The following is an 18,159-nucleotide window of genomic DNA, read 5'->3' on the forward strand; positions in this document are numbered from 1 at the left end:
TGGACTTCAGGGTCTTGTGGCAGAACTCACCTCCCTCCCAATATAACATTTCATAGCGTGCTCAGGCCTCTCTCAAATTCATTCTGAAAATGGTTTCAAATTTTCCTTGAAACCAATCAATCTGCCTGTTGTCTTCCACAAGCTACCTTCTGCACTGGGAGAAAGGAAATTTACACACACTAGCTGTATCCAGCACTTGGTTTTATCAGATATTGGCTCCATCTGTTCTTAGCCATAGCTGGGTGTTCTAAAGGTCAGGCATTCTCATCACAAAAAATGACAGTGTTTCTCATTATTACCAGCTGACTGGTGTACCTCCCCCTCTACTAGAGGGCAAACGCATCCTTTGCTTGCTTCAGGAATATGCAAGTATCAGTGCTCTGTAAGGCAGCACTGTGAAATAGCCCACCAATTTGTCAAACACTGGGCCTTTGACTTAGTTGCTAAGTCAGATACCAAGTTTTTGGGAAAACAGTACTATGATCACTGTCGACTTATGTAGCTAAAATTCCTCATTCCTATCATCCTGAGGGGATACTGCTTGCCAGTCACCTACAATGGGATCTACTGTGACACATTCAAAAGAACTGTTGGTTAGCCTACAGTAACTCTGGTTCTTTGAGATGTTGTCAGTGTGCATCCAGCCTCCTCCATTCCAGATTCAGAAGTTCTGAGCTACAACTGAGATTCTAATTATGAGGGAATTTACAAAGGAATGCCCTCACGCAAGAGCACGAGGAGGGTCACGGCTTGCATGGTCCTGACTGACACAGCTGTTCAAAATAATCTAATTTGCAGTGTATGAGGCACATGTGCACCTACAGTGGGGTTTCATGCTGACTTCAACATCTCAAAGAACCACAGTTGTTGTAGAGTAAGTAATCTTTCTTTACTTCCAGTGCTTATGTTTGGGCATTGTCCAGTCTAGTCTTAAATATCCCAAGCAATGTGGTTTCCATCTCTTAAATTGGGACAGTATTTCACAGCCTCTTATAGCTCGCTGTCAGGAGTTTCTCCTTGATAACGAGCCTACATTTTTCCTGTTTGTAAAATGGGGCTGCTCCTGTATACCCACCTTTTGATACATGACTGAATACTATATACATGTAAAATTTCATTAACAAATAAATAGGACCCAGGAGTCCTAAATCTTATTCCTCAGCTCTGACTATACAACACTCCCTTCTCAGAAGGAATACATCTACTGCTGTCAGCTAATGTAGGTACTCCTCTAGCTTTAATGGTAGAAGTTTGTGCTGTGCATCTGAAGGTTCAGGTTCAAACTGTGCTAATGATTCATGCAGGGGGATTGCTAGTCTGACATGATGGAATTTTAGTTCTTTCAGTTCAGTTTAAAAACCAAATACCAGACTCAAGATTGTCCATGTAACCATAATTCACCACCACATGTGATGTTTATGCAGTCTTTAATTACATGACTGCATACTCTTTTTTTCCCCCACAGGACTCTTGCCTTGTTCATTGATCAGTATGGGTAATGCTCAGGGAACGAGGCTGCTGTGAAGTGTTTTTATTTTCCTTCAGTGTGTGACCCATGATGGTATACTTCTATAGTCCCATCAATGTAGTAGGAAAACCTCATGCACATTAATAAAAGTTCTTTGGGGCAGAGGCCATTTTTGTGTTGTGGGCTTGACTGATCCTTGGTGGGAGCCTCTAGGCACCGCCTCAGTACAATAATAAAATATGTACTGTATCCTCCCAGCAGCCTGGGAAGTAAGAAAGCAGCAGTATGGAAACTGAAGTGCAGAGTAAGGCCAACACTTGCAGAAGTGGCCATCTTGGATCCCTTGAGACTCAGGGCTGAATTTTTTCCCCCAAATGTGCTGAACGGCTGCAGTTTCCATTGACTTCAGCTGTAGTTGAGTACTTGGCAGGGAAAATGTAGCCCTTTCGGGTGTCTCAAGTTGAATGTTGGGAGGGAACACAGTGTTAGTGACCACTTCAGAAAACTTTGGTTTGTAACGTTCCCAGTATCACAGGAATCCTATGGCAGAGCCAAGGATAGAACCCAGTTTTCTAGAGTCCAGTGCAGTCATTAACTACAAGATCATCCCTTTTCTTTGTGCAATCCTCTCTGTAATTGATTATGCATGTTTCAGCAAAGGAGGCAGGAGATGGCCTTATCGATTACACATCCTTGGCTCACTTAGCATCCATTCTGAGCACAGAATTGAAGCAAAGATATTGAGAGAAAACAGTATGTGATCATGAAACTCAAGTCTGTAACATATTGCCATCTGCTCAGTAGAGCTGAATTAAGATTGCCTGGCACTGATTTAAACATTTTAATTATTTTATTGGACCAACTTCTGTTGCTGAAAGTCAAGCTTTCGAGCTATACAGATCTCTTCTTCAGGTGGGAAGGGTACTCCAGCGTCACAGCTAAATGCAAGATGGAAAAGATCGTTTAGCATAAATAGCTCCTACATATTCTAAGGGACCATTCAGAGTGGCCCATTACCGCCTATGACTTTATCTTGAATGGTCCCTTAGTTAGTGCTAACTACTTACGCTAAACAATCTGTTCCATGTTGCATTTAACTGTGGTGCTATGTGTACCTTTCCCAGACCTGAAGAAGAGCTGTGTGGCTCGAAAGTTTCTCTTTCACCGAAAGAAGTTGGTCCAATAAAAGATATTACCTCACCCACCTTTTCTCTGTTATTCTGGGACAGAGATGGCTACAACTACACTACATACTAATTTAATTCTGATATTTCCTGTCTTGATTACTTGACTTTGCAACTGTAGCTTTTTCTCTTAACATAGTTTATTTTTGTAGGGAATATAGCTGTAGTATGATTTCATCTTGTGTATTTCTAAAATACTTACCAATTGATGAAATTTAGAGGACAACAAAGATGCTCTGGGGAATAATGGATTGATTTATGAGGAAAGACTAAAATAGTTAAACATATGTAGAGCTGGCTAAGCAATGACTAAGACTGGCAAGGTAAACGATCTACAGGTATTAAAGTGCGTTAACACTAAGGTAAAGGAGTTGTTTAGAGTTCAACAGTGGGGCAAAATTAGGAATTATAGGGTAAAATTAAGGGACGAAAATTTTGACTAGATATCAGCCAGAACTTTTGGACAGGGTGTCGTTTACAATTGTAGAATAGTTTTTCTTCCCTCCACGTCTTCCAAGGTGAAGTGCTGGAAGTGCCATTACTTGGTATATTACATAGTTTGTTTAAACTTACTAACGAACATACTATCATGAACATTGGTACTAAATGACCTGCCCTCCCACCTATAACTTCTTTGCCGTTGAGGAATCTACTAACTACCATGTTTAAATACTAATGCCCATTCTTCAAAAGCTCGTGTGAGTGGCTTATTTGAAACCTAGATGTGTGTGGTATGGCATTCAGTTTATGGCTGTGGCTCAGATAACCCTCTTTAGATGTCTGTAGGAGACTTTCAGAAGCATGATTTTTTGAAAAGGGGGCTTTATTGCTCAGGTATCATTTTTCTAAATTTGATTGAATAAAAATAGCTGATTGATATACTTTTAATTTTTAAAGGATCGTGTAGGAGGAAGAGTTGCTACATTTCGCAAAGGAAACTATGTTGCTGATCTAGGAGCCATGGTGGTAACAGGGCTGGGTGAGTCATTCAAAATAATAAACTTTTTTAAAGGTTATTGAAAGAGAAGGGTTATAACATTCTAGTTTGGGCCTCTTCTGCGTTCAGGGTGCTCTGATATGTGATGAAGGAATCGTTCATAATAGGGGTCAGTTCAATGGAAGTGTGGTTGTGATATGCAAGATAGTTTCTCAGTTGTCATTCTTTTCAGACTTGTTGAAACCACTTAGTTTTTTGTGGTTCCTGCCAAACTCTCACCACAGTAGTTTGATTTCTGCAACAGTTCTTTTACACTGCGATTTCTGTTACTCTTGTCTTGGCACGCTAGCTTATTTTGCCTATGTTTAAACTATTCTTACAACCATTTAGCTGAGCATCAGAGAATCATAGGGACCTCGAGAGGTCATCTAGTCCAGTTCCCTGCACTCATGACAGGGACTCATGCACACACTTCGCACACCTCCTCCCCCTCATCCCACCCTCACTCGCCTCCCGCGTCCTCACCCCGCTAGTCTCATCAATCCCCCGCTTGCAGCCAGACCCCCCTGCCCGCCTCGTCTCCTTGTTGCTGCCTCACTACTCATCTCCTTACTCCTCCGCCAGGGCCCCCCTGCCACTCGCCTCCTCACCCCCCCCCGCTCCCCCCCTCCCTGCTTGCCCCCCCCCACCCCCCCCCCCTTGCCTCCTCACAGCCCCCCCCCCCACCTGCCTTCTCACCCTGCTGCTGGCTTGCCATTCGCCGCCTTACTCCCCCGCCAGACTCCCCTGCCTGCTGCTCACCTCGCCGCTTGACTCCTCAGCCTGCTGCTCCCCTTCTCACCCCCTCTTCGCCGCCTCACCTTGCTCCTTAAGCGTTGTGTGTCCCATCTGTGTCTCCAGTGAGGCGGCGCATGCAGGAGCAACAGGGAAACAGGAAACTGCTGTGGCCCCAGGGAAACCCCCTGGTGGCCGCATGCGGCCACGGTGGCCGCATTTGACAAACAGTGATCTAGACCATCCCTGACAGGTGTTTGTCTGGCCTGCTCTTAAAAATCTCCAATGATGGAGATTCCACAACCTTCCTAGACAATTTATTCCAGTGCTTAACCACCCTGACAGTTAGGAAGTTTCCCCTTAAGTCCAACCTAAACCTCTCTTGCTGCAATTTAAGCCCATTGCTTCTTGTCCTATCCTCAGAGGTTAAGAACAACAATTCTTCTCCCTCCTCCTTGTAACAACCTTTTATGTACTTGAAAACTGTTATGTCCCCTCTCAGTCTTCTCTTCTCCAGACTAAACAAACCCAATTTTTTCAATCTTTCCTCATAGCTCATGTCTTCTAGACCTTTAATCATTTTTGTCGCTCTTCTCTGGACTTTCTCCAATTTGTCCACATCTTTCCTGAAATTTGAAGTACCCCTTCCAGTTGAGACCTAATCAACGCAGAGTAGAGCGGAATAATTACTTCTCGTGTCTTGCTTAAACACTCCTCCTAATACATTCCAGAAAGATGTTCGCTGCTCTTTTTTTTTTTTTTTTTTTTTGCAACAGTGTTACACTGTTGACTCATTTAGTTTTTGGTCCACTATGACCCCCAGATCCCTTTCCGCAGTACTTCTTCCTAGGCAGTCATTTCCCATTTTGTATGTGTGCAATTGATTGTTCCTTCCTAAGTGGAGTACTTTGCATTTGTCCTTATTGAATTTCACCCTGTTTACTTCAGACCAGATCATTTTGAATTTTAATCCTATCCTCCAAAGCACTTGCAACCCCTCCCAGCTTGGTATTGTCCACAAACTTTAAGTGTACTCTCTATGCCATTATCTAAATCATTGATGAACATATTGAACAGAACTGGACCCAGAAGTGATCCCTGTGGGACCCCACTTGTTATGCCCTTCCAGCATGACTGAACCACTGATAACTACTCTCTGGGAATGGTTTTCCAACTAGTTTTGCACCCACCTTATAGTAGCTCCATCTTGTTTGTATTTCCCTAGTTTGTTTATGAGAAGGTCATACGAGACAGTATCAAAAGCTTTACTAAAGTCAAGATATACCACATCGACCGATTCTCCCCCCCCCCTCCCCCCCCACAAGACTTGTTACCCTGTCAAAGAAAGCTATCAGGTTGGTTTGACACGATTTGTTCTTGACAAATCCATGCTGACTGTTACTTATTACCTTATTATCTTCTAGATGTTTGCAAATTGATTGCTTAATTATTTGCTCCATTATCTTTCCAGGTACAGAAGTTAAGATGACTGGTCTGTAATTCCCCATGTTGTTTTTATTTCCCTTTTTATAGATTGGCACTATATTTGCCCCTTTTCAGTTTTCTGGAATCTCTCCCGTCCATGACTTTTCAAAGATAAAGCTTTAGCATCTCCATGCTTTGGAGCAGGCACTTTAAATTTGGTCGGACCCATGATGTGTCCTTTATTTCAGATGTGCCTTTTGCTTTCCTGTGGAAAAACAGTCCATGTTTGGCCAAGCTATGAGCTGCTGAAAAATCTCGGTTTGCACATGCTCGGAGAGCTGTTAATTTGCCTGGTAATTCCCTTAAGTGTATGTCTAGCTGTACTGTGCATGCTCCATCCCAAGCTGCAAGGGCTGAGCAGGACTTCCCCGCAATTGCTTCTTTCAGCTGCCAGGGGCCACTGTTGAACTAGGCACTCGAACTGAGAATGGGAAGAATCTTCTGTGTTCTCAAGGCTTTCTTTTGGCACCCAGACAGAATGGAGAAAAAGGAGGAAGAAGCAACCACAGTGGAATGCATAGGGGTGAGAAATAGAGTACTGGGCTTGGAGCCAGGAGCCATATATTGGGGAGAAGCAGAGCTAGAGAGTGGGAGGAAGCGGACTTGAGGGGTGATGGATAGGAGCAGAGGGAGGTGGGTGCATATATAGGAGCACAGGGGGATGAGGATGGCAAGAGCTGGGGATATGGAGGAAGTTAGATAAGAGCAAAGATGGGGGTTGGATAGGAACAGAGGGGGAAAAAGACAGGGCCGGAGCACCGTGTAAAAGGATTTATAACCAGTAGAACACACAAGTGCATCTTGTCCCCCCTAGTGACTGGTCTATAGAGGATAACGGGCTACTAGTGTTAGTTACTCAGTTAGTCAGTCAGTGGTAGATCTCTGAAGCTACTGATGACCAAAACTGGTGTCATATGGTTCCAGACGGTAGAATTTCTGGGTTTTAGCTTTATTTTATTTTTTTTTAAAACGGGGGTTTTTAATGTGTGTTTTTTTTTTTAAAGATGGGAAGGTCAAGTACTTCAAAGATAGGAAATGCAAGATTTAAGGTGGCCTGTGCAGACTTAATTCAGCCCCCTAATACATATGTATTATGATACAGTAACTCCTCGCTTAACGTAGTTATGTTCCTGAAAAATGTTACTTTAAGCGAAACGCGGTTAAGTGAATCCAGTTTCCCCATAAGAATTAATGTAAATAGGGGGGTTAGGTTCCAGGGAAAATTTTTTTGCCAGACAAAAGACTAACACACACACACACCAGAAGTTTTAAACCGTTTAATACTGTACACAGCAATGATGATTGTGAAGCTTGGCTGAGGTGGTTGAGTCAGAGGGTGGAAGAGGGTGGGATATTTCCCAGGGAATGCCTTACTGCTAAATGATGAACTAGCACTCGGCTGAGCCCTCAAGGGTTAACATATTGTTGTTTAATGTAGCCTCACACTCTACAAGGCAGCACGAATGGAGGGAGAGGAGACAGCATGGCAGAGAGAGAGACAGCCAGACATACACCCTGTTTGTACACTCTTTAAGTACGCTGACTCCACTCTAAGTACACTGCCCTTTTAAGTAGAGATGGGGGGCAGGAGGACACCATGACATTAGCACCCCTCTTTCTCTTCTCTCCTCCTCCCCCCCCCCCCCCCCCCGGCCACAGCAAGCAGGGGGCTCCCAGGAGCAGCTCCAAGGCAGAGGGCAGGAGCAGCACACAGCAGTGAGTGGAGGGACAGCTGAACTGCCTGGCAATTGATAGCCTGCTGGGCGGCTGCTGCACAGGGAACTTAGGGGAGCGGGGAGCTGATAGGGTGGCTGCCGGTCCACCCTAGTTCCAAGCCCCCACCAGCTAGCTCCAACGGGCTGCTCTTTCTGCAAGCAGTGGACAAAGCAGGCGGCCGCCAAACAATGTTATAAGGGAGCATTGCGCAACTTTAAACGAGCATGTTCTCGAATTGATCAGCAAGGTAACAACGAAACATTAACCAGGATGACTTTAAATGAGGAGTTACTATAGTTTTCAATTACATGGTCACATACTAGTTTTTTTTCCACAGGACCTCTACATTATTCAATACACAGGATGTAATCTACTCTGGGACTGAATCAGTGCTGTGTAGCAAATGAGGTTGTGTGTGTTCTGCCTCATTTGTTGCAGGAATTGGAAGAGGTGTGGTTTTGTGGTTAGTTTATTGCTGACCTGGAGAAGTGGATGGTGTTCCCTGCCTCTGCCACAGAGTTCCTATGTGGTGCTGAGAAAGTCACTTAACCCAGACTTTCACAGTAGGTTACTAATTGTGTTGTTTTTCTAGGTGTCCAGTGTCCAATATCTGCAGTCAATATTGTATAGTGCTGAGCACTCACAACTGCAACTGAATGTGATGGGAGCTAGGAGTTTGAAGTTGGACACCCCTAACAATTTTGGCCTTGATCCCCAGCTGAAGAATTGGGATAACATTACTGCCTAATCTCACAGGACTGTTGTGAAGATAAATTCATAAATATTAGTGAAGCACTTGGGTATTATGGTGAGAGCACCAGAGAAACTGCCAATGAGGAAATTACTAATTCTGTATACAGTGCGGAGTTTGAATGGTGTGCATTAAATAAGGCCACACATTAAACAAGAAGGATAAAGAAATGTTGAATAGCTACCCATTCACTGAATGAAGCATGGGTCCTATGGAATAAATAGTATGTGATATGCATTATGATTGTGTATTATAAAACTATGTACAAGGAGACCGAATTAAAGTTGCATGGGCAACTTGAATTCTGGCATTTCTTAACTTTTGAGTGACTCACTTTGCAACCTTATTGTTCTTTTAATACCCCTGATAGAATGGTGATAATCTGACATAAAGAGCCAGTCTCCTCAAGGGTTTTCCTTGTACCCCTACAGGAAAGGGGCGGGACTTCTATTCCCACTGTTTTCTAGTGGAGAAGAGTTCGGAGCCTTCAGACATCTTAGACTTCCCTCTCCTCCACTGGAGGGTCTGCAAGTCTCGCTTCTGTATGGAGACTTGAACCATTCTCCATTCTGTTTCCTTCAGGCCTTTCCCAGCTTAGTGGACCTCAGTGATGCATATCTGCACATTGCACCAGCACTTTGTTTCACTCAGCTTTTGTGAACTGTATTCCTCGGATCTCTACTGTACCAAACTTTTCAAAGCCTATTCCTTCAGAGCCCATTTCAGAGCGTTTATCCCTCGATGTGACCTTCCCTCTCTACTTCACAGTTTGTTCTGGTCTATATTTGAACCTCTGGGAGATGCATCCCTGTGGCTGTTAACTCTCAAGGCTGCCCTGCTAGTTGCCACCATCTTCGAGCTTAGTTTCTTTGTTATTAACCCTCCTTATCTATAGTTCTTTCCTTGAGTGGTGGTGGTGCTGGGTTGTTTTTATTATAACAATTTCTATGAGGAGCCTTGATAATATTTGAAAGTTCTACTGGTCTGCTGAAAGATGCTCAGCACAAAATAGGGAGATACTAATGGGCTTTATTATTGGAATAATGGCTGCTTTTGAACTGTATTTATTGTTTTATTTTCAGACATCTTTTTAGTCTTTGCTTGAATGTCAGATATACTTATACAAAATCTCTTCCAGGAGGGAATCCAATGGCTGTGGTCAGCAAACAAGTAAATATGGAACTGGCTAAGATCAAACAAAAATGCCCACTTTATGAAGCCAATGGACAAGCTGTAAGTTGTAATTTTTCAAAAATAGGCTTTGCCCTAAGAAATGGTTTGAAGAAAATAATGTATTATAGAGGTTTGACTTTAGAAAGGATGAGGTACAGAACTATAAACTCTAACTCTGAGAGTTTGGGCTCCATTTTTTTTTTTTTTTTTTTTTTGTTGATGCTTGTTTTGGCAGTTGTGACTAGTTCACTATAACTCCTCAGTGCAACCTTCCTTGGAGTTGCACTGCTAGCTAAACGTTCACAACTGGGAATGTGCACAGGCCACTCAAGAAAAGAAGGCTACTTCCCAGTAACTGGAATTCATCAAGATGATCCTCTGCATGTTCACATCCCCACCTATCTTCCTCACTTCATTGGAGTCTTAATTCTTGAATTAGAGGAAGGGAATGGAAGGGTGGTTGGAACAACTTCCCCTTTTATACCATCAGAGCCCTTCAAGAGGGGAAGAGGGGAGAGGTGGGTATACCCCACAGAGTTTCAGGAAGCTTCCAGTGCATTGCCTTAATCTCTTGAATGGGAACAGACTCATTGTGAATAACTCCCAGTTACTGGTAACTAATCTTCATTTTTACATCTCATATGCGAATATTGTGGCAAAGATGGTTCATATCCCAGATGTTCTCAGTTATTTAATGTATGCAGTGTTGTAGCTCTGTTGATCCTAGGATATTAGAGAGACAAGGCAGGTGAGGTAATATCTTTTCTTGGACCAACTTCTGTTGGTGAAAGAGGTGTTAACTGGCTACTTAACACATATTTCAAGGGACCATTCAAGGTGAACTGCTTATGCTAAACAGTCTGTGACACTGAGGCTGTGTCTACACTGGCAAGTTTCTGCACAGTAAAACAGCTTTCTGCATTGTAATTCCGGAGGTGTACACACTGCCAAGCCACGTAGTGTGCAGAAACTGCACAGTTGCAGCGCTGTAAAAAACCCACCCCGATGAGAGGCGTACAGCTTTCTGCATCAGGGCTACTGTGTAGCCTGTGTAGACACCCTGGTTGATTGCAGCGCTGCAATTGGCCTCCGGGAGGTGTCCCACCATGCCTGGGGTTCTTGCCTCTCCGGTCGTGGGTTTGAATTCTGCTGCCCTGGCCTCAGATGACCCACCGTCACCCCCACCCCGTAAATTCCTTTGGAATTTTGAATGTCCCCTTCCTGTTTGCTCAGTGATGCGTGCAGTGGTCTCAGCACATTTTTCCAGGTGGCCATGCCTGCTCCATGCACCAGGCGATCCCCTGCTTGGAGCAATGCTGAGCTGCTGGACCTCATCAGCATTTGGGGAGAGGAGGCTGTCCGGTCGCAGCTGCACTCTAGTCATAGGAATTGTGATACCTATGGGACACACTGCAGTGCAGGGTCAAAGTGAAGGAGCTGCGGAATGCCTACCACAAGGTGCGGGAGGCAAACTGCCACTCCGGTGCTGCCCCCATGAGCTGCCAGCTCTACAAAGAGCTGGACACGATACTCTGTGGCGACTGTGGATACTTCAGTGGACTGAGCCAGGATGAGGATGTGGAGAGGGAGCGGGACCCAGAGGCCGAGGACTACTTGGAGGTCAGAGATGCAGGCAGCCAGGAGCTCTTTTCTACCCTGGAGGAGGCTAGCCAGTCACAGCTGTCGGATCTTGGCGAAGCACAAACAGGAGAGGAGGCCCCTGGTAAGTGGATTTGATTTTGGGAATCGCTGAAGTGAGTTGTTGGGGGCAGGCAGGTTGCAGAAAGCAGGCTTGTGTCTGTATGATGCACGTACCATCACATGCCTAGTCTGTGTGCGGAACAGGCTGTTGATTGACCCCCTCATTTCACAGGAGTCTGCCTCGGAGATCTCCAGGAAACTCTCATGGAGATACTGGGCAATCCACTGCCACAGGTTCTTTGGCAGAACCGCTTTGTTTCTTGCCCCATTAACGGTAACTTTCCTGCGCCACTCTGCCATCACTGGCGGGGGGCGGGGACCATTGCTGCACACAGGGGAGCCACATAAGGGCCCGGATGGAAGCCACAGTCTTGGAGAAGACCCTCCCTTGATTCCCTGCTCACCCTCAGCAGCGAAATATCTTCCATAATGAACACAGCCTGTGGAAAATATGGGGACAGGAATGATTATCAGGCCCCCCCTACAGTGCTGGCTCTGCCCAGGAGCCACGTGTAGGTGTACAGTAGGGTCCGGGAGCACAGATTTACCCTGCCCCTGTGGCGACTCACCATTTTGGGGGTCTTGTGGCTCATGTGTGCTTGCCTGGGGTCAGCCACTTAGTGACAGGTATGTGAATAGTAGCTGTGTTTTAAATCACTGAATCAGTGTTCTGTGTGTTGCAAACAATACTGCTTCTGTAAAATGTTGCGTTTTGGCTTCACAGAGATGACCTTGGGAGCCCAGCCTCCCTCTTTGTTATCGCCGGCTGAATTGCTGCGCAGAATTAGAAAGTGGCCACGAAGAACTAAGGAGGACTTTCTGCATGAGGTTATGATGCACTCCGCCACTGAAAAACAGGAATTGAAGGAGTGGCAGGACAGCAAGAAGAGGGACTGAAAGGAGAATGCGGCACGCCAGAATGAAGCCATGGAGCGACTCTTAAACATTATGGAGCCCAAGCGGGTATGCTCAGGGCAATACTAGCACTGCAAACTGAGCAGCTCCGCACCCGCCCTCCCCTGCAGCTGCGGTTGCAAAACTCTTTCCCATGTGCCCCCCCAGACACCGCCAACACACTCTTATCAACCTCCTGCTCCAGTCTGTACCCATGGCATTCCACTCCTCCCCTGTCACAGTCTGGCATTGCAGACTCCCAGTACCCACTGCACTCAACACCCATCCCTCTGCAGTTTCGCCCTGTTGAAGTATAGTACCTGCTGCACTGTACTCCAAAGGAGAAGGTTGGATATCATCCCTGGACATACACAAATCTTTAACCGTCCCTGGACCCACCTCCTCTCGAGACCTTCCCTTCCCCCATCCCCCTCAGTGCTGATGTGTTTTTTTGTTTTTCTCTCTCTTCCGGTTGTTGTTTTTTAATAAAAGAATCGTGTTGGTTTGAAAGCAATCTTTATTAATTAAAAGCAAACAGAGCCCTGCAAAGCAACAGACAATTATCTTAAACCTTCATATTGCATCATCTGCACCAATCACAATCATCTCCTAGCATTACAATCACTGCACTCCAGAGCATAGCAACAAATATTAGTGGCTTTCAGCTTCAAATTGCTGCCTCAAAGCATTCCTAATCCTTATGGCCCTGCGCTGCACCCCTCTAATAGCCCTGGTCTCTGGCTGTTCAAATTCAGCCTCCAGGCGCTGAATCTCACAGGTACAGCCCTGAGTGAAGCTTTCACCCTTCCCTTCACAAATATTATGGAGCATACAGCATGCGGCTATAAACAGAGGAATATTGTCATCGGCCAGGTCTAGCTTCCCATATAGGCAGCGCCAGCAGGTCTTTAAATGGCCAAAAGCACACTCAACAGTCATTCTGCACTTGCTCAGCCTGTTGTTGAACTGCTCGTTGCTGTTGTCATGGTGCCCCGTGTATGGCTTCATAAGCCATGGCATTAAGGGGTAGGCGGGGTCTCCCAGGATCACAATGGGCATTTCGACTTCCCCTACAGTGATCTTCTGGTCCAGGAAGAAAGTCCCTGCTTGCAGCTTCCTGAATAGGCCAGTGTTCCAAAAGATGCGTGCGTCATACACCTTTCCGGAGCAGCCTGTGTTAATGTCCGTGAAACGCCCAGGATGATCCACAAGAGCCTGGAGAACCATAGAGAAATACCCCTTCCGATTAATATTCTCAGTGACTAGGTGGTCTGGTGCCAAAATTGGAATATGCATACCATCTATCGCCCCTCTGCAGCTAGGGAAGCCCATTTGTGCAAAGCCATTCACAATGTCACGCACATTCATAGAATCATAGAATATCAGGGTTGGAAGGGACCTCAGGAGGTCATCTACTCCAACCCCCTGCTCAAAGCAGGACCAACCCCAACTAAAACATCCCAGCCAGGGCTTTGTCAAGCTGGGCCTTAAAAACCTCTAAGGATGGAGATTCCACCACCTCCCTAGGTAACCCATTCCAGTGCTTCACCACCCTCTTAATGAAAAAGTTTTACCTAATATCCAACCTAAACCTCCCCCACTGCAACTTGAGACCATTACTCCTCCTTCTGTCATCTGCTACCATTGAGAACAGTCTAGATCCATCCTTTTTGGAACCCCCTTTCAGGTAGTTGAAAGCAGCTATCAAATCCCCCCTCATTCTTCTCTTCTGCAGACTAAACAATCCCAGTTCCCTCAGCCTTTCCTCATAAGTCATGTGCTCCAGCCCCCTAATCATTTTTGTTGCCCTCCACTGGACTCTTTCCAATTTTTCCACATCCTTCTTGTAGTGTGGGGCCCAAAACTGGACACAGTACTCCAGATGAGGCCTCACCAATGTCAAATAGAGGGAAACGATCACATCCCTCGATCTGCTGGCAATGCCCCTACTTATACAGCCCAAAATGTCGTTAGCCTTCTTGGCAACAAGGGCACACTGTTGACTCATATCCAACTTCTCGTCCACTGTAACCCCTAGGTCCTTTTCTGCAGAACTGCTGCCTAGCCATTCGGTTCCTAGTCTGTAGCAGTGCATGGGATTCTTCTGTCCTAAGTGCAGGACTCTGCATTTGTCCTTGTTGAACCTCATCAGGTTTCTTTTGGCCCAATCCTCTAATTTGTCTAGGTCCCTCTGTATCCCATCTCTACCCTCCAGCGTATCTACCACTCCTCCCAGTTTAGTGTCATCTGCAAACTTGCTGAGGGTGCAGTCCACGCCATTCTCCAGATCATTAATGAAGATATTGAACAAAACTGGCCCCAGGACCGACCCTTGGAGTACTCCACTTGATACCGGCTGCCAACTAGACATGGAGCTATTGATCACTACCCATTGAGCCCGACAATCTAGCCAGTTTTCTATCCATCATATAGTCCATTCATCCAGCCCATACTTCTTTAACTTGCCGGCAAGAATACTGTGGGAGACTGTATCAAAAGCTTTGCTAAAGTCAAGGAATAACACATCCACTGCTTTCCCCTCATCCACAGACCCAGTTATCTCCTCATAGAAGGCAATTAGGTTAGTCAGGCATGACTTGCCCTTGGTGAATCCATGCTGACTGTTCCTGATCACTTTCCTCTCCTCTAAGTGCTTCAGAATTGATTCCTTGACCTGTTCCATGATTTTTCCAGGGACTGAGGTGAGGCTGGCCTGTAGTTCCCCGGATCCTCCTCCTTCCCTTTTTTAAAGATGGGCACTACATTAGCCTTTCTCCAGTCATCCGGGACCTTCCCCGATCGCCATGAGTTTTCAGAGATAATGGCCAATGGCTCTGCAATCACATTCGCCAACTCCTTTAGCACCCTTGGATGCAGTGCATCCGGCCCCATGGATTTGTGCTCATCCAGCTTTTCTCAATAGTCCTGAACCACTTCTATCTCCACAGAGGGCTGGTCACCTCCTCCCCATGCTGTTCTGCCCAGTGCAGCAGTCTGGGAGCTGACCTTGTTCGTGAAGACAGAGGCAAAAACAGCATTGAGTACATTAGCTTTTTCCACATCCTCGGTCACTAGGTTGCCTCCCTCATTCAGTAAGGGGCCCACACTTTCCTTGATTTTCTTCTTGTTGCTAACATAGCTGAAGAAACCCTTCTCGTTACTCTTAACATCTCTTGCTAGCTGCAACTCCAAGTGTGATTTTGGCCTTCCTGATTTCACTCCTGCATGCCTGAGCAATATTTTTATACTCCTCCCTGGTCATTTGTCCAATCTTCCACTTCTTGTAAGCTTCTTTTTTGTGTTTAAGATCAGCAAGGATTTCACTGTTAAGCCAAGCTGGTCGCCTGCCATTTTTACCATTCTTTCTACACGTCGGGATGATTTGTTCCTGCAACCTCAATAAGGATTCTTTAAAATACAGCCAGCTCTCCTGGATTCCTTTGCCCCTCATGTTGTCCTCCACACTTTCCAAAAACTTCCTGGATTGTCTGTGCACCGCGGCATTGCTCTCCCAGCAGATATCAGGGTGATTAAAGTCTCCCATGAGAACCAGGGCCTGCGATCTAGTAACTTCTGTTAGTTGCCAGAAGAAAGCCTCGTCCACCTCATCCCCCTGGTCTGGTGGTCTATAGCAGACTCCCACCACGACATCACCCTTGTTGCTCACACTTCTAAACTTAATCCAGAGAGACTCAGGTTTTTCTGCAGTTTCATACCAGACCTCTGAGCAGTCATACTGCTCTCTTACATACAATGCAACTCCCCCACCTTTTCTGCCCTGCCTGTCCTTCCTGAACAGTTTATATCCATCCATGACAGTAGTCCAGTTATGTATCAGGGGGTAGCCGTGTTAGTCTGTATCTACAAAACCAACAAGGAGTCTGGTGGCACCTTAAAGACTAACCGATTTATTTGGGCATAAGCTTTCGTGGGTAAAAACTTCACTTCTTCAGATGCATCTGAAGTTTTTACCCACGAAAGCTTATGCCCAAATAAATCGGTTAGTCTTTAAGGTGACACCAGACTCCTTGTTGTTTTTACTCCAGTTATGTGAGTTATCCCACCAAGTCTCTGTTATTCCAATCACATAATAGTTGCCCAGAATCACGGTCTTTCGGAGCAGGATGCAATTAATGGCCTTGCACGCTTCCGTCAACACGAGTCCAATGGTTGACTTTCCCACTCCAAACTGGTTAGCAACCAATCGCTAGCAGACTGGAGTAGCCAGCTTCCACAATGCAATCACCACGCACTTCTCCAATGGCAGGACAGCTCTGATTCTTGTGTTCTTGCACCGCAGGGCTAGGGTGAGCTCATCACACAGTCCCATGAGCGTGGCTTTCCTCATCCGAAAGTTCTGCAGCCACTGCTCGTCATCCCAGACGTGCATGACGATGTGATCCCACCACTCAGTGCTTGTTTTCTGAGCCCAAAAGTGGCATTCCACTGTGGTCAGCACCTCCGTGAATGCCACAAGCAATCTCGTCTCGTAGGTAGTACGCGTGGTGAGATAAATGTCGCACTCCTCTTGCCTTTGTAGTTTAAGGAATAACTCCACTGCCACTTGTGACGTGTTAGTCACAGCAAGCAGCATACTGGTCAACAGTTAGGGATTCATTCCTGCATACTGAAGAGGCAGGGGGCGCAGTACACAAACCATTGAAAGATGGCACCAAATGCAAAAGGAAACACGGGTTGCTGGGATGTGAAGCAATGCATCACATGGCATTGGGACTGGACCCAGGATGCCCCGCGACCCCCTCTGCCTTCCCACAACTCTTAGCGTCAGAAGAGGAAGAGATGCTCTGTGAGAGCTGCCCAGAGTGCACTGCTCTGAATACTGCTGCAAGTGTGAACACGCTATTGCGCAGGCAAACAGTGTGAACACACAACAGCGGTTTCTCTTCAGCATTCTCTTAGCGGAGCTGTAACTGCCAGTGTAGACATACCCTGAGTACATCTCTCAGACCTGAAGAAGAGCTCGAAAGCTTGTCTCTCTCTCCAGCAAGTTGGTCCAATAAAAGATATTACCTCACCTACCTCATCTATCTCAATTATTGAATATAGTGTGGATTCTTATTCTTCCTACATGTACTCCATAATTTCCCTTTCTAGCCTGCATGACAAGTTAAGATTAGTTACGATGTTATGGGTATACCTGTCTGCCTTCAAAGAACTGCTGCCACTATATAAGCGAAGCTGCTGATCCCTGTGTTGTAACTGCTCTGTGGCTGAGCAGAGTACTTCAATCTCCAGGTCTGTCAGTCTGACACACATGTTACTTAAAAACTAGTCATGCTCAAGCTAGCTTTCCAAATCCCATTCAGTCCTTACTTTGTCTGAGTTTATTTTCTCTGCAGCTTGTCAGAATATTTGTGTATAGTATAAATAGAATTCTCATTTTTTTCCCTCCCACCATCATCTGCTCGATTTCATTCAAAGCCGGACTGACAGCATGTATTTGATAGTACCTTTGCTTCCACAGTGCATTGTTCCACAGGTGTTGCATACACTGAAATTGACTACACTGAGAAGACACGATAGGTATAGAAATGCAGCAAAAGGACAGGACTGTTTAAATTTGCTTGCTCAGGCATGGTGTGATTCTTCAACATCATGTGAGCTTTCTGTTTTCCATTTGTATTATTTGTCTGTGCTGTTTCTTTAGTCTTGTTTTACCCTAAATGCACATAGGACCTGCTGGAAGCTGTTTCATTCGTACATTCACTCTTGGTTTTCTCTCTTCTGAGATTTACCACAATCTGTTTGTTTGTGTTTGTGGTTTTTTTTTTTTTTGGTTGTTGCCACTGCTAAAAAAGTAAGTGATGATTAGCTGCTTCTGCAATGCTTTAAACCTTGTTTTGATTTTACCCTATTGTACGAAATTTACCTTGAAACAGCTATCAGGCTATTTATTATTTATTTCTCTTTCTGCTGCAATGGTTAAAAGGACACTGTCAAGGTATCACTTATAATTTTTTAAAATCCCTTTTTTTACTGTTTATAATAATCCCTGAGTTTAAAATTGAAATAATTTGTTACTGAACACTTTTTTTTTTTTTTCCTTCAATGGTAC

General features: G+C 45.3%; 1 protein-coding gene across 2 annotated transcripts in view; it reads left to right on the forward strand.

Moving 5' to 3' along the window:
• Nucleotides 1-18,159, forward strand: part of KDM1A (lysine demethylase 1A) — a 165,019-nt gene that overhangs the window by 61,072 nt on the left and 85,788 nt on the right. For both annotated transcript variants that reach the window (XM_024199597.3, XM_024199598.3), the window contains 2 exons: nt 3,550-3,631; nt 9,454-9,548. In XM_024199597.3, coding sequence (XP_024055365.1) covers nt 3,550-3,631; nt 9,454-9,548 — 177 coding nt within the window. The remainder of the gene's footprint in view (nt 1-3,549; nt 3,632-9,453; nt 9,549-18,159) is intronic.

Source organism: Terrapene carolina, unplaced genomic scaffold (assembly GCF_002925995.2).
Source record: "Terrapene carolina triunguis isolate 2854851 unplaced genomic scaffold, T_m_triunguis-2.0 Scaffold236, whole genome shotgun sequence".
NCBI lineage: Eukaryota > Metazoa > Chordata > Testudines > Emydidae > Terrapene > Terrapene triunguis.